This window comes from Leuresthes tenuis, unplaced genomic scaffold (assembly GCF_036924035.1).
Source record: "Leuresthes tenuis unplaced genomic scaffold, fLeuTen1.0.hap1 SCAF_24, whole genome shotgun sequence".
Lineage (NCBI taxonomy): Eukaryota > Metazoa > Chordata > Actinopteri > Atheriniformes > Atherinopsidae > Leuresthes > Leuresthes tenuis.
In genome coordinates, this window is record NW_027325378.1 from 9,789,401 (window position 1) to 9,814,698 (window position 25,298).

Consider the following 25,298-nt stretch of genomic DNA (forward strand, 5'->3'; position numbering starts at 1 on the left):
AGTTCAGATCCCAAATGTAAGCTCAGAAGTTTCAATGAAGCCATTCTTCCTCTGGGAAGTTATTTGGAAAAATGTTAACAGAAATATATCAAAATGTTTATGGGATGCCCTTGTAAAATCTATAGTAAAATAGCTATAAAGTAACACAAGAACAGATATGCTCAGTTTATTTTTTAGGAAACTCATACTTGTTCACACCATACAAATATTTTATTTAGTCAAAAAAGTAAAAATATATCAACAAATATGTACTTATAATTTATACATCAATCTGTCCAGGATGTACCAGCCTATTGCCCAGTGGCAGCTGGGAAAGGCTCCAGCCCCCTCAAACCCTGAATTGGATTAAGTGGGTACAGAAAATGGACAAATGGAATATATGTATTGATCCCTATAAAGGATCAGTGGTATTTAGCTACATTCCTCTCATAGCTATATTGATTTTCTAGCTGTGTGTCATTGATTAGAATTATAACATTCAATTCTAATGCTGAGTGTGCAAAGTGACTTTAACAAAAACAGATTTAGAAATTGAACTTTTTGCTCTTCCAAAGTTTGAGTACAGTTGCAGTAAGAAATGAGAAGATCACCAGTGATGCAGCGTTTCAAAAGGCTTCCGTCATCAAACTGTCCAACTTTCCCTCCTCTGCAGAGCTGGACACAGTCAAACTTTTTGTGAAGTAATGCAGCTCTATTTTTCCTGACTCATGCGCCAGGGCTATTCCTGAATAGGTGTTTTTTTTCCCTGAGTCTCCGAACACAGCCATCGTTGTCACCCTGAGAAAATGAAAACCAACATCAGACATCAACACACACTGAAAGAAGCATATAAAATCAGTTTCACATTCATAGCTTTCCTATCTGGAGATACCTATCAGCACTGATTCTCTCGGTGACCACAGGCTGCGCATCATCTCTCAGCAGGTCCCATATGTGGAGGTTTGAGGCGGCGTCCAGCACGCAGAAGACCGCCGACCTGGTCTGAGCCCACTGCAGCGAGACCACCGGTTCGCCAGCTGTGCTGTTCCTCCACTCTGTCACAGGCTGCTCATGGCTGACTGCGTGCAGCCTGATGCTGCCATCCCCACAGCCCACCTAAAATAGGGACAGAGACACAGAGTACGCACATATACACTTTAGAAGCTGCAACATGAAAAACAATCATTATAATATATTTACAGTACACAGGTGTCTTCCTTGGAGAATAACACATAATAAGAAGATAAATGCCACTCATATTCTCTTCATACCTCCATTTTTTTTAATAGATGCTGCTGGTGGGATAGTTTCCCCTTGTTTCCAGTCTTTATGCTAAGCTATGCTACTCTGCCTTTAGATCCAGATTCAAAACAGGCAAACATAAGTGGTATTGATCTTCTTACCTGAATATAAAATTAACTTATTTCCTGAAATATATTTAATTTACAAATAAGCCAAGCCTCCTACCAAGAACATATTTGGTTTGAAGGGAGAGAAGTGGATTGAGGTGACATCAACAGGTCGCACCTCAACCTCCCGAAACCTGTAAAACTTTGGTGGAGCACTCAGACCGTGACTTGTTCCATGGTTGACCAGACCCTAAACAAAATGACATGAGTGTGCCGTAACAAAATTGAAAAGGGACTGCCTTTTTGAAAAATATTTGAGGAGATGACACTGCATTAATTGCACTCACCAAATTGGTGCCGATAAAGAAATGATTGGAGTCTGTTGGAAGGAATTTCAAAAGCAGTGCCTGTAACGGCCCTGTTTTCACTGCATCTCTTGGTGACCCCCTGAGAGTTGAACAGAGCAAGAGAAGGTGGAAAAATGAAAGGACCAGAGGTCAGAGGTGACAAAGTATCCTGTGTGTAACAAACCAGACCGCATGACCACAGCCGAGCAGCTGTGCCCCACTGGGCAAAGACACTGTGGGTTATTCTGAGCTCAGCGGCCTGCAGTGACACGCGATCGTCACAAGCTATTCATCAATCTCACCTCTCAGCAGCGAGGAGCGAGGAGCTGTGAAGCAGCTTAACTTTGCCCCCGGGCCGCAGACCTGCAAGTGGGAAAAACAAGACGGTGTGAAAGCAGACGCACATGTGTGAGAAATAGGAGAATGTTTGTGGAAAAAGGAGGGACAGCTCTGAAAACGTTACCTAAATCTGTTGGAGAGCCTGCCTCGTTGCCTTTTGGGAGTTCCACCACCACCTAAAGGACACAGGGAGGAAAAAAGGGAAGTCCTTCAATATCTGGATAGAGAAAAGGGTAATTCAGAGCCTTAGTGACTGCATATTAGCTATTATTAATGTTAATTTTGTCGACACATATAATTTTGGGGCTTGTTTGTTTGATTTACAGCAATAAGTATAAAAGTATAATTTATTAGAACTTTATATGATATAATTATATAATAACTCTAAACAATGTGTTTTTTTAACAATAAATAATGACTAATAACTGTTTTGATTCTTCACGCTGCAAAGTAATGACCAATTATTAGGGGAAATAAACAAATAAATAAACCCATTTTGAGATTGATAAAGAATTATTCAGTTACAACTCCACTAGATCTTGTTTCTTAAGTGAAAGTGAAGCATTTTCCCACTTTTGTTCAACACAACAATGCTTCAAACATGGTAACATTGTTTTCTATTTGCTGGACAGTTTATCCACTGAGGTATAACAGGTGACAAGTTTTCTTACAACATGTCACACCGTCATAACAATTCATGCCATGTGCACTACAAAGCACAAGTTATAAAGAGCCCTGATTGGATTACGTGTATAAGAGAGGTCATTATCAGCCCAAGAAAAGCTTATTCTCTCATTATCCCTGCAGACACTATTGTTACTGTCATCTCTGAGCTGAACTTAAGAATGAGAAAGAGGAAAAAGGCTGTTATTCATTCATTTAACGACGCAGTCTGCTGGATTCTGCTAAAATGCAGATCAGATAACAAATTATAGTCCGTGTCGTCACTGTGCGTGCAGATAAATTAAAGTGACAACAGCGGGTCAGACTCGTTACTGTTAATGCTTCTAGGTCAAACACGGTAAGGTCACTGAAAAGAAAACCTCAGAGTTTGAAGACCTCTGGTCTTCTGCAGAGAACTACTTTGTTGCCCAACCTACCCAGAAATTTAACACCCCGCTTTCATCCAGAGAAGCCAGCTGGAACGACAATCCTGATGACTCTGGATAATGAAGAAGAATAACATTGGATTAAATACCTGAATGGTAAAAAGAACATATTGCACATGAGACACAAAATGTCCAACTGTGTGCTAACAATTTCACACCTTCCTCAGATGCCAAAAATGGGACCTCTGCCCCCAGCCCTCCAGCTACGAGGGAAGGAACAACTTCGACGGCTGTCACAGATGAGAAATGGCCTGAGCCACCCATCACTGCATCTGTGTTGACAGAGTGACAAAAGAAGGTATAAGCACTCTCTGTGTGAAAAAGGGCTGAAGGAGCACTGGTTCTGTGTGTACAGGCAGCAAACTTTTCAACTCAAAGTTTCAACACAAGGGGCTTCATGCTCTCAAAGCTGATCAAGCAGATCAAAAAGGCTCCAAACACACCGGTGGAGAAGGTAGGCTGTCTGAAGGTCCACTCATCCTCGCCTATCTTTAAGCGGTAATGGTTACTAGCGAATTCCCTCAGGTCCCACAGCACCACAGAGCCCACCGATGTCCCTGCAAACACCAGCGTGGCCTTTCCAGAGCTGAAACAGCAACACTGCACCTGAAGCCAAGAACATTTCCTGGGGGTCAGTGTTGTAGATATTAGAAATGGGTTGACTTTAGTTTTACTGGGATTTGGGCTCAGGCCACAGATGATGTCAGAGCTTGCATTTTAAAAGGCCAATTCATGTTTTTCAGTTCATTCAAAGACAAGCCCCAGACAACACAGCTTTGAGGAGACATTAGACCATGTGTTAAACTCGTTCAAGCTCCTCTGATCAATGCCAAAATTAACTGAAGCAAAGAAGAACTCTGGTGAGTACATATTTCCATTTTAGCACAAACAACTTTACTGTAAAATATTACCTCAGATTCATAGACGAGGATCTTCTGAGGTCTGGACGGCTCCCAGATGTTCCAGATACAGATAATGGTGCAGCTGTCGAGACGCACAGCGCTGGGCTTGGCTGTGGGCATGTGGACTGACATCATAGTGTGTCTTTGAACCTCAGAGAAGTGCACCAGGCTAATTTGTCGACCTGTGATTGGCAGTCAAAAAGTAACTGTGTCACAGGAGGAACTGTGAGTGGGTGACATGATACAGTACAATCTGAAAAGGTACCAATGAGATATATTGTATATATGTACCATAAAGAAAAGGCAAGTTAGTGTTCAGCTGCAAACTTCCATCGCTAAAAGACAGTGAGTCTTTGTGAGTCTTCAGCTTTCTTTGGGAATTTCTCTGAGCTTGGTCCTCCTCCAGCAGCACAACCATGACCTTGATTTGGCCACAAAATACAGAAAAAGTCACCACTGTCACCACTGTTCCCACGTTCTTCATCGGGGAACTTAAAACAAACTGCGTGTGTACAAAAATATACGATCCATTTAAAAACCTGTGAGGCTGACTGAAGAAATGATATCAGACGTTTTGAATCAATGTTCAAGTCACTTCTGCTTTTGTCTTGAGAGAGATTTGGATCTGCCAAGACATAGGAAACACAATGACCAAACTCTATGTGTGCACAGTAACTTCATCAGGGAATTACGGTATCTTCATGTTTTCGTACCGCCACAGGATCCACTGTGCTCTGAGGGGTGCTGTGTCCACTTCTCAGAAATCTCTATTTCCTCTGTCTGGATGTCTCGGTCCACATTATCCTCGTTGCACTGAACGTATGCCTGACAGGGACGATGCTCTCACACGTCATCTTAACACGCTCAATTTCTCTTAGGGATATGCTTTAAAGAGCAGTAAAACGAGAAAGGATCACCGACCTGCTTGGTGTTTGCATTTCCAAAGTTTCTGATGTACAGTTCATATTCACTGACAGGTGGCAGATCCAAGAGGCAGACCGTGGTGGAGAAATCCAGATCAATTAAACGAAGCAGCTCGGCGCTTCGCTTCCTATATTCAGAGCAAAAATACATGGGATACGTCGTGAATGATTAAAATTGAGCGAGCACAAATGTTCGGCGTCATAACGATGATTCGTTTAACATTTGGCACTTTTTGCACGTTAACCCACTTCTGTTTTGTAGCAACCTTCTTGCTGACTTCACGTTGCTTTGCAGCCACAAAGTCGATAAATTTTCCACGCTGGGAGGATGTACTCAGTTCAGAGCCTTTCAACGAAGCAACATCAATGCATCATAACCAGTAGTATTAAATGACTTGTGCTTGCCAATCACACAAAACTATAGTCCAGTAACACCAAGTGCTTTTCGCACCTTTGGACGATCTGGGCACGTCTTCTTCCTCTCTGTTCATACTTTGTCTGGATTGAGCTGTTCCAGCTCTCTCATTCTCTGCCGCCATGGCTCTCTGAATGGCCTCGATCTCCTTCCTCTGCTGTGTTGTGAGCTTCTCTTCTTCATCACCCACCTCGGGTTGTAGTGACTCCTTCTCAACCTCACCCTCGTCTGCACTCTCATCCATCTCCTCAAAATCCTCTTCGTACTCCTTAGAACACAGAAATTCACTTGCATACAACAGGACTGGCACAAACAAACAGACTAAACAACACAGGTGAGCACAAACTTCACATCTTCAGCTTTGACTACTCACCAGTTTCTTACACCGTAAATCGATTAAAGCATGCAAAAGTAAATAAGTGTTTACAGCAAATACATGGACCAGATAAGAAGTGAACAAATGTGTTGTTGCATTGTTACCTCAAAATCGTCGTCATATTCTTGCTCTGCCAGTTGGTCCTGCTTTACTACCTGCTGATGTGAATGAAACACATAAAGCGGGAGAAACATTTGATAAACTTTGGTAACTGTTTCAGAGACTGGAGATGATGATGGTGCACTCCGGTGATACTGGAGCTGAAAGTAGAAGGAAAGAGACTCTGCTCAGAACTGTAAGCAGTGTTGAAAGCATCGCTGGATTGTGAGACAACAGGCCTCTGCACAGACCTCTGAAATGCCGCCTCACCTGCAAACACCCAGACTGAAGGAGACGAAAAGCAAGTAAACAAGGAATTGAAGTGTGGATTTATTCCAGCATTGAATTAGCCTCCATTTCTTTGCATCTCTTCCTCATTATGTTTGTATTTGAGGTTGTTTTGTGTTTTTCACATCTGGTAATAGTCAGTTTGCGTCTCATTGTAGTACTTTTGTGTATTGAAACAGTGATTTTATTTTGGTTTGGCAATAATTTTGACCCTTTTGCCTATTTTCTCCATTCGTTTGTATCTCTTTTTGTGATATCTTTGAGCCACTGTGGGTTTTTTTTTGCTACTCTGCCTCCAACACGCCTGTGGCAATAACTACATAACTTGTATGTATTTGTATCATTTTCAGCAGAAGTGGTAAATCCACTGCGAAAGCCACATTTCCATCAGTTTTAAAAAGGAATAAGAAAAAGAACCACATCACAAAACTTAAACAAGTCCCCACTGAGGCAATGTTTAGTTTTTTCTAAGCCGAGCATCCTACAGGCTCCTCTGCATCTCCTAGATGCCAAGATTCCAGTCTTCCTACATTGTGGAAGTGGAATATGAAAGAAGAAAAACATTTAATCCATCAGGGAATCCACAGAGTTGTGAAGGCTTTAAGCACAATTTAAGAGGCTACTAACCTCTGACACTGCCTCCTTTTTCTCATGCCTGTGACTTTTGTCCGATGATGACTTCTTGGACCTGGTTGTGTCTCTCTGATTTCGTTCTACGTCATCTTTTTCTTCTTCTCTGTGCTTTCTCTCTTTGTATCTTGTCTTTGCATCCTCTTCCACTTTTTTCCGTCTCTCTCTGTGTTTGTCCCTTTCCGCTCGGTCACTGTCACCACGGGAAAGCCCGACCTCTTCACCTGATCGCCTGAAGTCTCGATGCTCCCTTGACTCGATCTCAAGCTTCTGTTTTTCGTCCTAAACAGTGAGAAAGTCCACACAAGATGGGGAGTGTAAGCAAATAGTTCTGAAACATCTACGCGATACACTTCTACTAAATAGACAAATACGTATCTGTTTGTTCAGAAAATGCTTACATGATGTCCTCTGTCTTTGTGTCTTCTTTCTCTCTCCTCTTTATGTCTCCTGTGTTCTTCTTTGTACTCTGAAATTAGAAAAACCAGAGGGTTGGCATGACATAGACACCTTATCCTGTAAACACTGCAGTCTCAGTGAGCACACCTCTTTCCTCTTTCCGCTCTGAATGCTTTCTGTCTCCATGTCTCTCTTGAACGTCTCTGTCCTTCCTCTTGTCTTCATAGTCGTTCCTGTGTCGACGATCACTCTGCTCTCTGTGCTGCTTTCCTGTGGGATCGATTATTCCTTCCCCACTTTGCTCTGGTCGTCTTCGCTCACTTCTGTGCTCCCGGTCCCGTTCCTCTCTCCTTCTTTCCTTGTCTCTGTCTTCCCTCCTTTTGCTCCTGTCCTCCTCAGCATGTCTCTCTTTGTCCCTTGCTCTTTCTTTCTCCCTATCTTTGTATCTGTCCTTATCCCTCTCACTTTCACGATTTTCCTCTCTATCTCGCCTCCTGTCTCGATTTTCCCTGTCAGCATCGACTGATCTTCTTTTTTCCCTGTCCTTCTCATCTCTTCTCATCTCCCTGTCTTTGTCACTCCTCCGGGTTTGTGAGCCCTCTTTCCTTCGCTCTGCATGTCTTTCTTTTCTGTCTTCATCTCCTCTTACTCTTGAGCTGTCCCTTTCCCTGAGCTTGTCTTTATCTGGTCTGGGCTCAAGATCTCTGTGACGTCTCTCTGTGGATTCCCCACCACGGTGCTTTCTCTCGTTGTAGTCTCTCCTCCTGGCATAGTCATCCCCATGGTCTTTCTCCTAAATAACGGATCAAGAAAAAAATGTGTAAAGCTAAATATGTCTAGACTACTATAAATCAGGCTACAGCAGAGCTTTCCTAAACTTACCCTGATGTGTCTTCTCAAGTCAGCAGGTCTCCATGTGTCTTCCTTGGTTATTTTCTAAACAGACATATTTTCTATGTTCACTCGATCCCTAAAGCGACTTTCATTCACCCATCTCCATGTAAATCAGTTAAGACAGACAGTCACAACCCGAGGCAACACTTAATAAGCCAACATTAAAAAAAAAAATGAAAAAAAACTTTACAAGCTCTGGCTTACGAACACTAACAACAAACGTCAACGACTTACCTTGTCACTGTGCATGTTCACATTGGTGTTTATAATTTTCAAGCTTTTCAATCGCTGAAAAATTGCTTGTATTTTTGTGAAGACGCCGCCATCACGGGAAATGTGTCCTGCGCATGCGCAGTTTGTTGAAACCATGGAGAACGCGTCACTTCGGCTTGACAACAGGCTTCTTAATCAATAGAAGAGCAGTCGCTGGAGTCTGAGCTATAGTTGCCATGACAGCGGCCTAATTTTGATTTGTCTTCAACAAACCTATTTTATTTTTTTTGGTGCACAATGTTCTGCAACTACAACTGCGTGTGCATCTGTCCCTTGTCGTTGTGTTTAGGTACACGTTCGTTTTTGTCCAATTTTATGGATCCTTTCGAGTTGTTTTGGTCATTTTTATGTCCCATTTAGAACATGTTGCAGTTCTTCAGTTACACATTTTGATTGTTGCTCACCAGTGCAAGAGTTTGTCTCAATTATTGACGTTTTGTAGTTACATGTAACCATTTTTGTCCTTGTGGGATCGGTTTGTGTGTTATAATGGTGTCATTTAGGCCATGGTCCCTCAGGTCCTTCATGAATTTGTGCCTCATATTGTTCTTCCTGTTTTTCATATTGTTCATTTTACATTCAAAGTAGTGTCTCAGTTTTGTAATTGTGCATCTAAAATGGGTCATACTGCTTCTCCACACGTAATTTGATTACCTATCTGATTTGGGCATTTGGCCAACGTATGACATGCCATTTTGTGTGTTTTTGTTAGTTTTCTATCTCTTCACAGTCATTTGCATTTTTTAAGGTTGTTTTTACATCCTATTTTGGTCGGTTTCTGTTCCCCTTGGTGATTTTTGTATGTCTACAAACCTCTCTACATCATTGTCTTGCATCTCTTATTAATCCTTTGCATCTGATTTGAGTCATTTTCCATCTTTTTGTCGTCATTCTGTCTTTTAGGTTAATTTGTATTCATGAGTATTTCACGCTTGAATAAAGGCAATTTTTGCATAATGTTTTCCATTACTTTGTGGTGATTTTGCGATACATACTTATATCACCTTGGTTGTGTTGCATCTCAGGGATAATTTTGTATCTCCTGATTGTGTTTGAACTGTGGCGTCACTTTGTATTGCAGTGGTCTGCATTTGATTTTGGAAACTGAGAATCAGTTCCCCCACATTTTTGGCTTTGACTTTAAAGGTGTGTAAAGGTTCCCAGCACAATGAGAGTCACATTTGAGAAAAGTTACATATAATTGTTTTTTATGTTTCCCGCAGATGTGAAAATGTTTGATTATTAAAGGGACTGAACACATAAATAAAGCATATTGATGGTCGAATTAACGGATTGTGTAGTAGAGTTTTTCAGAGATAAGATAAGGGTGTATTTGTTAACTCTTTATATTTTGTTGTTATAAGCTAATTAAAGCAGATATCATATGGAAATGTAATCAACTGCGTCTTGTTTGTTTAGTTTAGCTTAAGTTGGGGTATGTTTTTAGATATCCCTTTCTTTCCTTTGAGTGTCATTGTGTGCTGTGTTGTTGTTGATTTTTTTCCTCTGTTGTGGGTTATCTAGTGTAGAGCATGTTTCGATATTTCAGGGATTCAGGGAGGACCTGGTCCCACCTGTATTTTGGGGCACCGGGTCAGGTGCCTGGCGGACTCTGAAGTCTCTCCATCTGAAGTTGAAGTCGTGTTGTTTTTATTTTGAAATAAACATTTCGCATTACAGTAGCTGCAGTTACCACCGTTGAACACCAGATGGCGTTTTTTCTTGCTTTTAACTGGTGTTATGAGCACTGCTGGATCCAAGTGCCTTCCTATTGGAGGTGACCATTTCCACCCTGTGAAGGCAGTGAAATAACACGAGCCGCGGACTGTACTGGCTGAGCGAGCAGTTTAATTAACGGAATGCTTTTTTAAGCTTTTGCTCGTATGGAAATCGAAAGTGGTAGATGCAAGCGAGTCCTCGGAAGGAGATGGGCAGGTGTGCAGGTGAGCCAACGTGAGAGGAGCCTCCCGGTGTCACTCGACCTAACCCGCATTTAGACAGTTTGAGGACAGACTCCGGGACACAGAAACATGTCAAGAGACAGTATGACAGCTGTGCGAGGAGCCCACTCACACAATGCAAGCCCCGCTTCACCCAAAGAGAATGGACACACCGCGCCGAGCGCCTCTCAGCCCGACGCCAACTTTCCCCATCCCTCAGCGGGGAGCGCACCCGTCGATGCCCCGGTGTCTTCTACCAGCGAGCTGACCCAGACCTGGGTCCACTTCGCCAAAACATTCGTTCTCATTTTCCCCATATATGTATTGGGCTATTTTGAGTTCAGTTTCAGCTGGCTGCTGATTGGACTTGTCATCCTTTTCTGGTGGAGGAGAAACACAGGAGGGAAGCTCAGCCGGCTGAGCCGAGCTTTGGCTTTCTTTGATCAAGAGGAGCGAAGTGCCAGTCTTACGACCTCTGATTTACCACCATGGGTAAGACACAACATGCCGCACAGCAAATGATCTCCGTAGCTGTTAGACCTGCCTCAGCCGTGTCCCTGAGCGGGGTGCGTAGTATTTTTTAAGAGAAATGTTTTTGAGTTTCCAGGAAAAAGGCAATCAGTTGACCACATCAGCTGCGGCGGCTTAAAACTCAACCCCCCCACCCCCCCAGCAGTGACATTAGGTTCAGTTCCAGTCTAAATTCAGCAGGGTACAATGGTAAACCAGACACCACGCTGGGAGGGAAACATGCCCACGGGGGCTCTCTGTTATTTTGGGATCCAGACTTGCTATCTCGCCTTCAGAAATCCAGCCTATTTCTGCAACACTTTATCTGACACAAGGGTGCCTCACCTTTCCTCCAAGGTAAACAGTTTGGCGTTGGAATTCTTCTAAAAGATCCTCAGTAGCCAGTGTATTAATGGGGTAATACAGGTTGCCTTTAATGAAGCTGCGACCAAACTTAAAAAAAAACACCAAAAAAACAACAGATTCATCTTTAGAGATAAGAAATCACAGAGATGAATATGCAGTTTAATTATTTATCTTTAGAAGAGATGCTATAACTATGCTGTTATCTGCTGGAGCCTCTGCTGGAGTCCTCTTGGACACGTGGAAGGAAAAGCTTTGCCAATGGAAGCACTTTTTCCAACTCTACCATAACCACTAGACAGAGATATATCTATATATATATATAGATATATACTTCAGATGACTATTTTGTTGCATTTAGTGTGTTGTGGAGAAATTGCGGCACAAATGGGAGCTTCTCCTCAGGTTCAGCTGGGTTCATTCAGTGAGCTCTTAACCCAGCATGAAATACAGCTTACAGTAAGTGAGCTGCAAATGAAAGCGAGCATCATAAATCAGCTGGCAGAGTTGATTCTGTCAGAGCAGGTCTCCTCTGTGCCTCAGGTTGTGAGAACAGTTTTAAAGCACATTCTGCTGACACATGGGTGAGGATACATTGAGTGGGGGGAGCTAGATGGAGTAGAGCTGGAACATCCGATATGAAGGTGAGCAACATTATTCAGACATAACATATCTGTGACGTGTCCAAGAGAAAAAAAAACTCATCTTGGGACATCACATCACACCTTCCAGTGCCTCACAGCATGCTGCAGACTTACAAGCTGTGCATCAATACTGAGCTGTCACCAGGGGTGGGGATGTTCTCCACTTATGGCTTAAAATCTCCACACAGTGCAAAGAGAATCATGACAGAAATGGCAGTGCTTTGTGCTTTCACAGTCTTTTTTTTCTTATTCACAAACATCATTCACTAAAGTGCATTCCTCTGTGTTTCATTTTATGTTCTCAACTCTCTTTGTCCAGGGTGAGTCAGTGGCTGTCTGGTGCAGCAGTGACTTCCTGTTAGACTTACAGTGTTTGGATAGTTTTAGATATCCAGTACCAGTCCAAAGTTTGGATGTTCATAGAAGGGTATGTGGTCAAAAGTGTCATCGTCAGGCTTATAATTTTCTCAGAGATAAAATCATGGACAGATTATTAGTTGGCGAGTCGCGCTGCACAGGTTTGTTAGAGGGCTCCAGATGTCGATATACTGTATGTTCTGTGGTAAAACCCGGACCCCAGCTTTTAACATGGACGTTTTCTTGACACTTGCCACCTACCTAAACCTTTCTGCAGTCACCCCGACAGGCCAGTGCCACTCTCCTTACAGTAGGCAGTTTCCTCAAGAAGGACAGCAGTGGACTCCTATGAAGGGCTCAAAGAGCCGACCTCCAAACTTCCCAGATACCAGACTGATGACATATGTGGGGAGCAATCCCAATCCACAAAGACCCCTCCTCACAATCCACAGGGTTGACTTCCTTCTGAACTTCAGCCAGTCTCCTCAGTGGAACTCACTGCTGCCGCTCCGTGTTTTAATATCTCCACTTGTCCTTTATAGATGCTGACTGGCAGTATTCTTCAGGAAAAAAGAGAGGAGTAATGATTTAACGTGCACTGTTTTGCCTTCACATCTGCACTGAAGCCCTGTTTTTGTTTGGTGTCCCGTGGATTAGGCAGTTTAGATGCTGCACCAGCTGTGGCTCAGTGGAGCATGTCCTTTGTCAAGATACTGAACACCAGGTTGCTCCCGGTGTGTTCCTCGCTTGACGTTATGCTGGATGGAAGCTTTTGCTTCAGCTATGTAATGTCTTCTTCTTTAAACGTAGCGCTCACAGTACCTGAGCCTCTGGACTGGCTCTGAACCAGCGCTGAAACTGACACTATCAAAGATAGTTTTGTCTCTGTTTGGAAGGGTTCTGGATCCCTTTCAGTTTCACATCTTTTCTCGGTCAGGTTTAATCTCATTTTGTGTGTCTTTGCACATACTTTGCATTGATTTGGATAAATTGTGATGCTGCTTTTTTTATTGGTTTGTGGTTGCTTTGCATTTCTTTGGTGTCATTTTGCATTTAGTCGGGCCTTTTGGTTTGATCTCTTCTTTCACTGAATACACTCTGCGTTACACAGTTTCACCAGCGATAGCAAAACGTCTTTTGTTATTTGTGATGACTTCGCATCTCCCCAAGTGGCCGGTCCTGTGTGTGTATCTCTCTCTTGTCATTTTGTGTCTTTCAGTCATATCACTTCTATTTGTGCTCATTCTGGCTCTTGTTTCATTAGTTTATTCTCTGTCTTTCATCTTCTTGAGTCTTGTCTGTCTCTTTGGGGATCGCCTTGTTGGTGCAAAAATACGTTTTTGTCTGCCACACTCTGTTGTTGCTGGTGTTTGTCATTCATACTACTAAAGACATGGGAACGATGCATCTTCATGACAGGCCGCTAGTAACAAAGTACCTAAAGAAAGCATTCAAAACTGTAGACACAACACTGGTTCTTCCTTTAAGTTCAGTGTCTTTTTATGCACAAACAAATCAGAAGTTAGTGTTAAGTGACTTAAACATAAAAACACATTCGTCTGAAAAAGGTCCGGTACAAGAACTGAACAGAAAATGAGTCAAACAGCAGCCAGTGTCTCAACAAAAACTATGAAAGACCTTCACAGAGCCAGGAGAACTATTGCTCAAGACCACTTTAGAAGATTAAAAGAAAGTCTGACTGCTTGGAAGTAAACTATAAATGACTGAGGGGTGATTCAACACTTTTGCACGGCACTGAAGAGCAGTACTCAAGCATTACCTGTAGACTGTTGCGTGTCTCCAGCTCATTTAATCAGAGATGAATGTTTCTTCTTATCTGACGTAGTGGCAGTGAAAGAATGAGACCACTACTGTGTGCTGCTTCAGACACTCAGCTGGATTGCATGTTCAGAGGGCAACAATCTGTTAAATCAGCCTTCAGCTGCACCTCTGTCAGCGAGCCTTAAGAGGGGGGGGGGGGGTGAGCATCATGTGCCTGAAACAAATGACAGTTTGTGTCAGTGCAGTTCAATTGAAAACCACTGCTTCTTTGTGAGCTACGTGGTTGCTTTTGGAATATAAATGTGCATCCTCATTAAGTCTGACTCCGAATGCAGGAAGTTTGAGTTTACAGCGAAAAAAACCCTGTTTTTTTAAGAAAGAAAGCAAACAGACTGTTAATCTAACTTTCAGGAGACAGAGCTCAAAGCATTTTCAATGCAACACTCCCTCGACAACAATGGCTGGGACTTGATCCTGGGAAAGCGCAGTTTTCTCAGCAGTAGGACGCGTCCCATCGAGTGACTCCTCGCCAGCTCGCCTGCCCTTTCTGAGCGAAGCAGCTGTATCAGATGTAAAAAATAAATAGCTGGCAGTGCGTCTGACGAGCAGTTGTGTAAAAGCTGGAGCCTCTGTCTGTCATCTTTGCTGATCCATGCTCTTGCCACTGCTGTAAGTACACTTTGACAGAAATGCTGAGCGGTGAGAAGCAGTGGCTGTCACGCCACGCTTCATATCTCCCTGCAGTCGCAGCCGGTTGCATCACATCATCTTTCTGTTGGGATTAGGGAATAAATTTGTTAAATCCAGTGATTGAGAGGTAATCGTATCCATCTGCTGTTCAATAAAGTGGTCTGTGCTTCTCTGCTCACTGGTGTATTGATTTTATCTCAGGCGTTTCCTTCACCTTAAATCAATACTTGGTTTACTTTGGTCATTCAACGGGATTAACCAAGCGACTCAAAGCATGGCTGCAGCGTGCAGGTCTGGGAATGTAAGTCTGGTTCAAGCTTCAAAAATCACATATGATAGCTGATCTATTTTCATGCTCATTACAGTTCCAGAAACACAACATTTTCATTCAGATTTTTATATATAACTCATTGAATTGGATTAATCTCCACTTTGCTCACAGTCAAAGGTTTGCATGGATATCAGTATCTTATACACACAAAATGTTTTAATAAAAGAATTGTCGTGTACTCAGTTTTTTCCGAAAGAGAAAGCAAATAAAAGGTAAAAAAAAAAATCCTATGACCTTTGCCCACAGAGTGCTTCTTTTTCCTCAAGTGAGGAAGCCGTTCCACATCAAAAAGTTCTTGCAACAAACACTTCCATACCTGACAGACCAGATTTATTGAACTATTTGAAAGAGCCAAAAGGCAGCTTGTGTCTCCAAGCCGCTGCCATTTCTTTGGCGCGCGGTTACGGCCTTGAAGCTTTTACAAAATGGAGTTGACGAGAATAAAAGTTATCTCAGGATTTGGACGGCAGTCAGCAAACTTGAAATGGCTTGTACTGGACAGAGTGTACACTCACAGACAGCAGTTACCTCTTTGTAAAGTTCTGCAGAGTTACAAAGGACAAAAATGTTTCACAGCAGTGGGAGAGGCTCTTTAAATGGCTGCAACACTTTGTCTGCTGTCCAGACTTTGCCTCCTTTATTTAGTGACATCACCTTGTAACACATATCTGACTTGAGTAGTAGCTGATTTGGCACACATCAGACAGAATATGAGCAGCTGCCTTGTTGTTGTTCATTCAGAGCACACTGGCCTTTTGGGAGGATGGCCTTAAAGGGACAGGAGTTACACAGAGTGTCTCAGACAGAAAAGAGATGCTGCAGGAATGTTTCATTACTATTGAAGCTCGGAAACCTGTTTTACTAAACACACGGAATGAAATCATGAAGTTGAAAATGAGCGTGATTATTTAAAATGTTTGCAAGTTCACTGAAACCATCCCTGAGATAAACTGTTCTGTTTCCGTCTTTTGTAGGTCCATTTTCCAGATGTAGAGCGGGTGGAGTGGTTAAACAAGGTAAAGAATCGAGCAGCTGTCTCTTTAATTTGTTTGCTTCGTGAAACCTTCATCTTTTGCTGCTTTTCCCCTCTGAAGCCTGGGTTAAATGGGATGTATTTTGCCCCGCTGCTCCCTCTCCTCTTCCCACTGGAGCCAACACACTGCAGCTCATTTCATTTTAACATGCAGCCCTGTGTCTGCAGCAGTGTGAAATGCAGTAACCCTTGTGAATCCCCATGGCAACAACCAGGATGTACATTCAGAGCCATTCATGAGTATATATTAAAATGATGGAGGGGTGGGGGAGATAAAAAATTCATGTGTTTCTGTTCATGTCTGATGAGAATGGGCCCAACACCGTTTTCCTTAAATAGAACAACTTTTTGAATATTTTAAACTGATATGTCATTCACGGTTTAAAAGTCTTGCATGTGAGAAGCAGTTCGATTACCTAAAAGAATTAGCTTTTGACGAAGCGGCCCTTACCCCGTCCATTATTCACTGAAAAGCAATTGTACAGTGGACAAAGACACCAACTTTGCTATGATTCCTTGTGTCCTTTCAGACGGTGAAGCAGATGTGGCCATACATCTGCCAGTTTGTGGAAAAGCTCTTCCACGACATAATCGAGCCGGCGGTGAAGGAGTCCCACGCCCACCTCAGCACCTTCCGCTTCACCAAGATCGATATGGGGAATAAAGTGAGTATTTCATAGCACTGCTGCATGGTTTGTACTGACAAAACGATCATGTGTTATTCCAGTAGTGACAAAACAGTCCACTGGCAGCAGGTGCCGTGGGACAGCTGGGGAGGGTGCAGCTTGAACGTGAACATACAGTACACGGAGGTCGCCAGCACACGTTCTTGTTTCACAAATAGTTTCCATGAGGGGTCGGGAGAGGGGTCGACCTTGGCCCAGACGTGTGGGGGTTGGGAGGGTTGGGGGTGCTGGTGCAGTGTTAATGGCCCTCTGTTATTTTCTAGCCCCTGAGGATCAATGGAGTGAAGGTTTACACAGAAAATGTGGATAAGCGACAGATCATTTTGGACCTGCAGATTAGGTGAGTCATCAATATTGATTCCTTTAGACTATTATGGATTTTCATTTTGATTATAAATGGTTAAATGCGGGGTGGTTCACAGCAAACAATCCCCGAGCTGCCGAGATCAGTTGATGTATCTGTTTATCATTTTACGGCGCAGTAAAACCAAATCTCCAACTTGGCACTGACCTTGGCAGGCAAACTACCACATAAAGAGATCATTAGTAAACACAGACTCGTGAAAAGACATTTGCTGAAAAAAGAATGTAGATCTCAAATAGTATTAGAACCATGTTGGACTTTTTGAATAGAATTGTAACTCTGATGATCTTAACAGTGATTTGTCTCTCAGCTTTGTTGGCAACACTGAAATCGATGTGGACATCAAACGCTACTACTGCAAAGCCGGCATCAAGAGCATCCAGGTGAGGAAATTCCTTTTTGTTTGATGTATCGAACTTCTGCCCAACTAATTTCTCTTGCCTTGAGATTTGGTCTCTACTGTCAGAAAAGGAGCTTGAAGCACTGGATTTAAAGCGACACTGTGACATGAGGTAAAGTTCTGTCCTGTCGGCTCTGATTTGTGAGGCTGTTGTAGATGTGGATGAACAGCCTTTTTCTTCCCGATAGCATATACAGTGATACCAGAACAATAAAGGTAATAGCGCAGTAGCTTTTTCTTTATTGTAGAACATTCTTTCCATGTGGTGATTTGAACTGAAAGGCATCATTTGGAAAACACGTAGCGTGGTGATAGTATCATATGACAACACAATTAGTGGTTTGTCATATAAGCATATTCTGCTCAGGTTGAAGTCATGTAATAATGTATATAAAATACTTTCAATAAACTTAATGCCTTGGCAAACAGCTTTCTTGGTCTTGAGGATTCATAAACTTCCCAATCCAACTCAGTATTTTGCATGCTAATTTTCCCCTTTTGACCTTATTTTTTTTTCATCTTGAGCTCTTTTGACCCAAAATAACCATATGAAGCCTCCATTAGAGACAGACTTTACTGTTTCTTTACGTTGTGCTTTGTTTTGAACCTTTTTTGAGAGCAATGAACAGAACACGAACACTTCTGCATGTTGTGCATGCGTGCCCTTGGCCCCCTGTGTGCTGCGTTTCAGGAACAACAGGAACAATTTGCACTCCTCCTCTGAGTGCTGCAGGTCTTCCCCTGGGAGACATTTGTTGCTCACTGTCCTTATTATGTAACTCAGGCAGACCTAGATAGAGCATCTCTCCAGCTTATTATGAATCACGGAGACACCAGGCTCTGTCCATCTTTGAGGTGGTTTACATTGCACAGAGCAGGTGCATTTGACTCGAGAAAAGGCGTTTAGATTAGTGAGGGCTTTATGAGGAGCGGGGTTAAACAGTGCTGGTAATTTATCTTAGCTTTAATATCATCCTGTTGTGTGGTTGCACTACTGCGGCGGAGGTCCCTTTAAAACCGCTAACAAATCAAATGCTGCATTAAGGTGAAGCCATTTTTCTTTTCTTGAACTGACCCATTATTGAAAACCTATTTATTTGTTTCTCTGCTTGTCAGACGCTGGTGTAGGTCTCCCTGCCTTTGAGCCATTATTTTTCCCCGTGACGACTTTGTCAATACTGCGCTAAATACACGCCATAAGAATAGTTTTGACGGCTAAAAACTTGGACATTCAGGGTGTCGTGAGTGGGACTTCACATTTTTGTGTGGTTCTTCTTACACCAAAATGAGGCCTTGTCTGTGCTTCTTTGATGTTTAAGGATATAAATATATACTGAGTCATCTTCCAAGGACTTGGTTTCATCTCATAGCTCCTAATGACAGATCAGCTTTTCAGTATTCTTTTCCAAGAAATAATGTCTCATCCTGAACTTTTCACAGAAATAACTTAAAGTTTGAAAATTTAATGTGATGCCACTTACTGCTGAAGAACTGCTTTCCAACACTAAAGTACCTTTCACACAAGCACTGTTTTCCATTAATCTGGTGGCAACTGAAGGTGTCGATGTCAGGTGTGAATTACCCCCGAGTGCTTTTCTGTAACTCTCTGAGACGGCTATCTGACTAGGTTGGACCTGCTGTAGTATTATATACACATTGCTTTCAGCATGGTACAGGTCTAAACTACTTTGCTCACATTAATGGGCAGGCTAACAGAAGCCGTCGGTTAATCTGCCATTTAGTCATCAGCTGTTGAGAGGAATCCCACAGAATCAAACAACCTTAACACAATGCTCTATGTTTGTTTTTGTGACAGAGCTACATGTTGTTATGAGAAACCTTTAAGTCTAGAAGTACTTGCAGAGGTTATCGTGGTGATTTAGCCTCTCCTTTAACAAACAGCTGTCATGATGTGCATCCTCAGCTGAAGTAAATACAGCGCATTTCTCATGTTGTTAACCACAACTTTTTTTGTACAAATACAACCTCATGATTCTAACACTGATAGTTCAATAAAACATGTATATTATACATGTATATTTTTCCCTCTTCCATCAGACACCTCTGTGTTTTACACCACCCGTGTGCACTGGACACACTAACAACTCCACTGTTACAGCAACATGAAGTCTGTGACTCAATAAAGACTTATTATATTATACCGCACTCAAATCTTGCCCAAATCACAGACTTTGCGCGCCAACTGTGGCTCTTTTAATCATTTTCAAAGGTGTGTCTGAATGAGGGAAGTGGAAGATTAACAGAAAAGTGACCAGTGAGTCAATGAATGCCCTTACTTTAACAAGTCGGTGTGGCCGTTGATGCTACCCATCTCTTTTGTGAAAAGTTTCTAGAGCTTTATTTGTATTGCCCTTTCGGATACGGTTCGATTCGGAGAACATTTTCTGACCGTCAATCCTTGAAATAGAAATAAAGATTCAAAATAAAAATGTCTGACAGGCTTTGTTCCCTCCTCTGGGTCACAGCAGCTGGTGTCCACATGACACAACTAAAGCACTTCCAATACTATAATCCTTGTAATTGTCATAATATGTTATGTAGAAGTTGGAGGATGACTCTGGCAGGTGTGAAGTTGGGCAGTGATCGAGTTTCCAACCTGTCATGTGTTTCAGCTCTGACGGCTCCACCGCTGAGGAATGTCAAGGGCCAGAAGGGTGTGAGCTCTCTTTAGATGTGTGTTTGTATCTGTGTATGAGTGTGTTCCTCCTGTGTTTCCATAGATCCATGGTGTGCTGAGAGTGGTGATGGAGCCGTTGCTAGGGGACATGCCTCTTGTTGGAGCTCTGTCCCTGTTTTTCCTCAAGAAGCCAGTAAGTGCCGATTCTCATTGTAGGGTGCATATTAATTAGTTTATAACGGATAAATAGATTCACAGCTGAAGTCATAATGACACTGCAGTCTGCATGAATGCAACATGATGAGAGTAGAAGGTATTGGACTGGATCTGTGTGTTGAAATACAAGTCCAAGTACCGTCTAAACGTTTTCCATCAGCACAGAGTGACAGCTTCAGTGTTTCACACCACATTCAGAAAGGAAACATCCTGCACTGTGTGCTTTCTTCCTGCTGTTTTTGATAAATGTTTTTTTTTTGCCAAGGTTCCCATCATTATCCTGCTGTTCTGAATAGCTTTTATGTCCCAGACTGGGTCTGAGTGTTTTGCAAAAGCATTTTTTTCTGAAAATGTTATATAACATCTCATAAACAAGTTACTGCTTCCCCTCTGCTTATGTTTTTGCCCGTTACAGCCCGAAATGAACCTCATTGGAGTTTCATGAGTCCAATCACATGCGAATCGCTTGAACAGCTAATTTGGAGCTTACTTTAATTAGATTTCCCTTTGCTGTAAACACCGGTGTTTGTGCTCTTACAGCGTAAACTGTCTGCATCGCCTGACTTGGTCACCTGATTTGTGCTCACATTGCCTGTATTTTCCAGTGCACGTCCCATCAATGCTCCTGTTCAACCCCTTTGCAGAGCCACGGCTGCAATGCTTTAAATTGTTTGACCGAATTATAACAAATGGAAGGACTCAGTGGAGCTATAGCAGTGCTTTAAATAGCTGCAGATCAAGCCAGACCTACTTTGGCAGATTTCTTTATCTCGGGCACACTGCTGGAGCTCAAGGTGGAGACATTACAATACTATGGGAGGCTGAAGGAAGAAGCAGCTTCAGGCAGTAAATCATGACGCAATACCATTATTTTAACAAACGCAGTCTTCTTGGACGAGAAACACGGGTTTGCTGGAAGATGGAGGAAATTAACTGTCAAAAGCAATTTCTTGCAGTTGAGAAAAGAAAATAGAATTAAGTCACAACAATGTGTATCCTTTGTCCCAAATAACTCATTGTCCTACTTTCTGTTTGACATGCTTGAATGCACGCTGTATGCCACATGAAACACAGACATTTCCAGACCATGAGAGGTCTTAGCCAGGTCTGGGTTGTGTTCTTACTCTAATGCAACTCAGTGCAGTGTAAATGAAAAGATGCAACACATTCTGCAGTGAGATTTTATTGCTGCGGCTCAGATGAGCAAATAGTTCATGTGATGAAAGATGAAGCAGAGTACTGCAGTCAGTGATCTAATGGCACTGTGTACACTACAAACATGATTATAACATTATCATTATCATTTGTAGGTTAACTATATTGAATATGAATTAAATCAATCTTCATAGTGTCCAAAATAATGATTTCTGGCATTTTAAAAGAATAGTTCAACATTTTAGGATATTTAGATTGTAAGATTTGGTTCTGTTAAAGATAGTCTGCATAGATGATTGTTTATCAAAACAGGAAACATCATTTTCAGATTATAATAGAATTAGAATGTTCTGTTTTACTTTGCTTTATATGAGGAGAGATGTACAACCTTTGTAGAATTTGAGACAGAAAAGAACTTCAGCAAATCTGCCTCAAACTTTTAAATTTTGGGATAAATTAGCATAAATCCTGGGAGCACAGCATGTTAAATGACAAGTTTAAATTTCTTTATGATCCCTGATTGGGGACATGACCGCCTTCACACCAGCTTTGTGACATCTGCAGCTCAAAGTGTGCCACAAAGTTAGCCTAGTTTTCATGCATGAGCTAAGAAAGCAGTTCTCAGCAAAACGCAAAACTCAGACATGTGTTAGTCATCATATTATCCTCACATCAGTAACAATGCATACATCACCATAGTGTCAGTGTGCAGGCAAAATGTCACAGACATTAAGACTATAACTTACTTGAACTGACTTGGCCCATATGAGCCTTCCTGGATAACACCGTGAAGAAGAAGAAGACGTGAATAGTTGTTCTGGCAGATGATGAATAACTTTGTAATTAAATACCACAGAAATACATGAGTTTGCCCATGTGGTTTGATTTATAATGCTCATGGTGATGCCATGTGGGGTGTTGAATGGATTTTTTAACCTTTAGTCTGAGCGATGCTCACTGCTTCCTCTTTGTTTCCAGTGTTTAAACTTTAACGAAGCTAAACATCTCGAGGCTGTAGCTTCACATAGAGGAACAGTAATCTTTGTAAACAAATATCTGCACACAGAATCTGGAGAGTAGGGACATGACTTTTAGTACTGGAGGCTTCCTGGTTTCCATTTGTAGTTCTTTTGTCTTATTTAATTGCTTTCAAACAACAACAAGAGTCGGGAGCAGTAAGTCTTGGCCCGGTTATCGTCATCTAGTTATGCACTGACTTCACTAGAAGCCCACAATATTGGCTGTTGGACCCAGAGGCATATTCATTAAAGCATAGGGGATGGGTTCTCAGATTGAGTGCATGCAGACAGTGGTGTCGACTCCCCGCAAGACTGCAAACAATTTTTCAGGAAGCCAAAGTGTTTCCTAAATTTGATTGTGTTATAAAAGTCTAAAACACCTAAAATTATTCTAATGACAGTGGTATGAGACACAGAGAAGCTGGAAATCCACACATTGGATCGGCTATAACCTACAATTATTGTCATGAGGTGTGAAAATAGCTCTTTCCATCCACTTGGTTGAGTCTGTATCAAAAAGGTTTACAGTATATTTATTTGTACGTATTTGTATTTCAGTTCACCGTTGTTCCTCAAACAGTACGAGTCTTTTGACTACACCATAAACCCCCATCATTCACAGTCCCCTCTTCCCTGCAGTGTATCTACTGCAGTGTGAGCAGGTTGGGCTGAAAGGAAGGGTGAGAAAGGCTCATTAAGAAAACAACAGCTCCCTCAGCTTAGAGGCAGGAAAAGATCAAAGCCCACTGAGAGGCTGGATCTGCCATCTTCTTGAGTCACACCTCTCTTTGTTTTATTTTCACTTGTATACCCTCTTTAGATTTGACTTGCTGCTCGGTTTTCTGGGACAAACCATTACATGTAAATGACTTTCCACACTGGAAAAGTCCCTGACCTCATTATCCTAAAAACTAATGAGGCACAAGAATGGCTGCTGCTGATTTTTTTGAAGAAGTGAGCAGGTGATTTGTAATAATTTTTTCTGTTCTGGTTTCTGAAAGCCTTTCAGACTCATCTAAAAATGCATTCAATTAACTTTTTTTTCTCATCAGTCTACATACAATTCTCCACTATGACAAAGGATGCCAACTATGCCTTCTTAAGTATGTTCATAAGGCAAAAGTGGACTCTCATTCAAGTTGTAGAATCATCTCAAAGACTGGAAAGGATGCACCAGAAGTCAGTTATTTTAAAGTCTTTCATTTTTGATAAATTGAACATTTTGATAAACTCAATTTGCTTTGTCATTGTGCAGAATGTACTGTTTAGACTGGTGAGAAACAGATGAATTGAATTAATGTCAAAATCAGTCTGAATCATAAAATAATGTAGAAAACTTTTTGGAGTCAGAAAACTTTTCATGTTTGCCTAAAGGACAAAGCTGAAACAATAAGCCTTAATATATGAGGTAGGAAAAGTCTGTCGGGCCAAAACTGTAGCAACTGATCTATAAAACTTTTGATATATATATATATATATGAGTTTGCAGCTGTTCGGGAAGGACTCTGTCGATGCTGTTATTAATCAGCCAATATAGTTGGCTAGAAATCAAGAAACTGACTGGCAAATGTAGTTTGGGTGCAGGAAACAATAAAGTTAAGTGTCTGAATCCATTTAAAGTTAACCCATGGGTATGTTCCTATTTTTTGCTTTAGCTTCTGGACATAAACTGGACTGGCCTCACCAATATACTGGACATTCCTGGGCTCAAGTAAGTCAGTTCCAACTTGCTTTTCTTGTTTTTAAAGAGAAACAAAGATACTTGTTGGCTTATTACTTGTTTGCAGTGTGTAGTTGTAGTAAATTGGATACATGTTGTACTTTTCTGGTGTAAAACTAATATGATATGGCTTTTTTCACATTTATTTTAAACGTATTTTCTCAAAGAGAAATGTTCGTTAGCTACATATTTATTTATTGGTCCCTTAATTTGAAAGAAAATATATTTTTAAAGAAATCAGAGGGGATACCTTGACTTATCTTTGTGGCTGTATTTCCATCAGATTGTGTTTTGTTCAAGAAAATTATGATGGATTTTTCACCTGATGGATGTCTCAGGTGTCCTTGCCCTTCTTACTATAACTCGGCCAAACTGGTCTAAATTAGATAAAGCTGCCCTTTTTCTGTCGGCTAAACAAATGATCTAAGTGGACCCGAACAGGTCAGATCAGAGATGCTTTGTTGGTGAACTGTTTTCTCATTCTTGCTCACATCACATCACACTCACAAGTGTCTCTTCCCCTCCGACTGCTTTGTGAGCAAAGAGTAAATAAGAGCTGATTAAGAGTTGCTAACATCTTGTGTAAGTTCGCACATTATTCACACCCTTTAGAAAGTGACACATTCATTAATACTGCATGTGATATTCTGGGATTACAGCTGCTTGTCAAATATCACAGGCGTGTGGACAGACTTGTTGACACATGCACAGTCTCTTTCTGGCGCTCCTGTTTACTGCTCAGCAGAGGTGAAATGAATCCACGAGCTCGTGTGCGCATGTGGGTGTCTTTAGTGTTTGACATGGTAGGGAGCATTTCCAATAAAAGAGGCTCTTGGTGCTGTAGCAGAGGCCCAGATGGTGAAGTTATAGCTGCAGCAACAGAGTTCCTTAAAAGCAAAGACAGACACACAGACTGTATCAGTGCCTACTTTAGTTATTATTGTATTATAAATAGTTATTCATGTGTAGCATTTGTGAGTCATTTTCTGTTTAAAACCATACTTCTGTCTGATTTGGGCTTTGTTAAGTTACGGACACAGTCACTAAACATGCTGCTTTTTAGTCGAGTGTTATGTTTTTTTGTTGTAAAATGCTAATACTGGCTTATTAGCACTCTTCTGATAATAT

At 41.7% G+C, this 25,298-nt stretch overlaps 3 protein-coding genes across 8 annotated transcripts in view; 2 read left to right on the forward strand and 1 right to left on the reverse strand.

The window, feature by feature from the left end:
• The window catches only part of gimap4 (GTPase IMAP family member 4), a 222,830-nt gene that overhangs the window by 182,761 nt on the left and 14,771 nt on the right, over window positions 1-25,298 (forward strand). The window lies entirely within an intron of this gene.
• dync2i1 (dynein 2 intermediate chain 1) lies at window positions 202-8,394 on the reverse strand. Of its 3 annotated transcripts, none has more exons than XM_072378802.1 (22): window positions 8,284-8,394; window positions 8,038-8,091; window positions 7,303-7,948; window positions 7,158-7,225; window positions 6,754-7,038; window positions 5,844-5,894; window positions 5,400-5,631; window positions 5,198-5,294; window positions 4,947-5,076; window positions 4,739-4,850; window positions 4,565-4,650; window positions 4,317-4,446; window positions 4,035-4,207; window positions 3,567-3,729; window positions 3,282-3,395; window positions 3,115-3,176; window positions 2,139-2,190; window positions 1,978-2,038; window positions 1,676-1,775; window positions 1,447-1,578; window positions 872-1,095; window positions 202-777 (listed from the first exon to the last, which is right to left on the reverse strand). In XM_072378802.1, the coding sequence occupies exons 1-22, from the start codon at window positions 8,296-8,298 to the stop codon at window positions 606-608; spliced, it is 3,159 nt and encodes a 1,052-aa protein (XP_072234903.1). In that variant the 5' UTR covers window positions 8,299-8,394; the 3' UTR covers window positions 202-605. The 3 variants fall into 3 exon arrangements, with proteins under 3 accessions (XP_072234903.1, XP_072234902.1, XP_072234904.1); XM_072378801.1 differs by having other exon boundaries at window positions 5,844-5,897; XM_072378803.1 differs by lacking the exon at window positions 8,038-8,091 and having other exon boundaries at window positions 5,844-5,897.
• esyt2b (extended synaptotagmin-like protein 2b) overlaps window positions 10,110-25,298 on the forward strand; it is a 34,124-nt gene continuing 18,935 nt past the window's right edge. For 2 of the 4 annotated variants that reach the window (XM_072378806.1, XM_072378808.1), the window contains exons 1-7: window positions 10,110-10,754; window positions 15,914-15,955; window positions 16,503-16,637; window positions 16,922-16,998; window positions 17,318-17,405; window positions 20,164-20,253; window positions 24,106-24,161. In XM_072378806.1, the coding sequence (XP_072234907.1) occupies window positions 10,353-10,754; window positions 15,914-15,955; window positions 16,503-16,637; window positions 16,922-16,998; window positions 17,318-17,405; window positions 20,164-20,253; window positions 24,106-24,161 (890 nt within the window). In that variant the 5' untranslated portion in view covers window positions 10,110-10,352. The remainder of the gene's footprint in view (window positions 10,755-15,913; window positions 15,956-16,502; window positions 16,638-16,921; window positions 16,999-17,317; window positions 17,406-20,163; window positions 20,254-24,105; window positions 24,162-25,298) is intronic. The other 2 variants (XM_072378807.1, XM_072378809.1) reach the window with 1 other exon arrangement.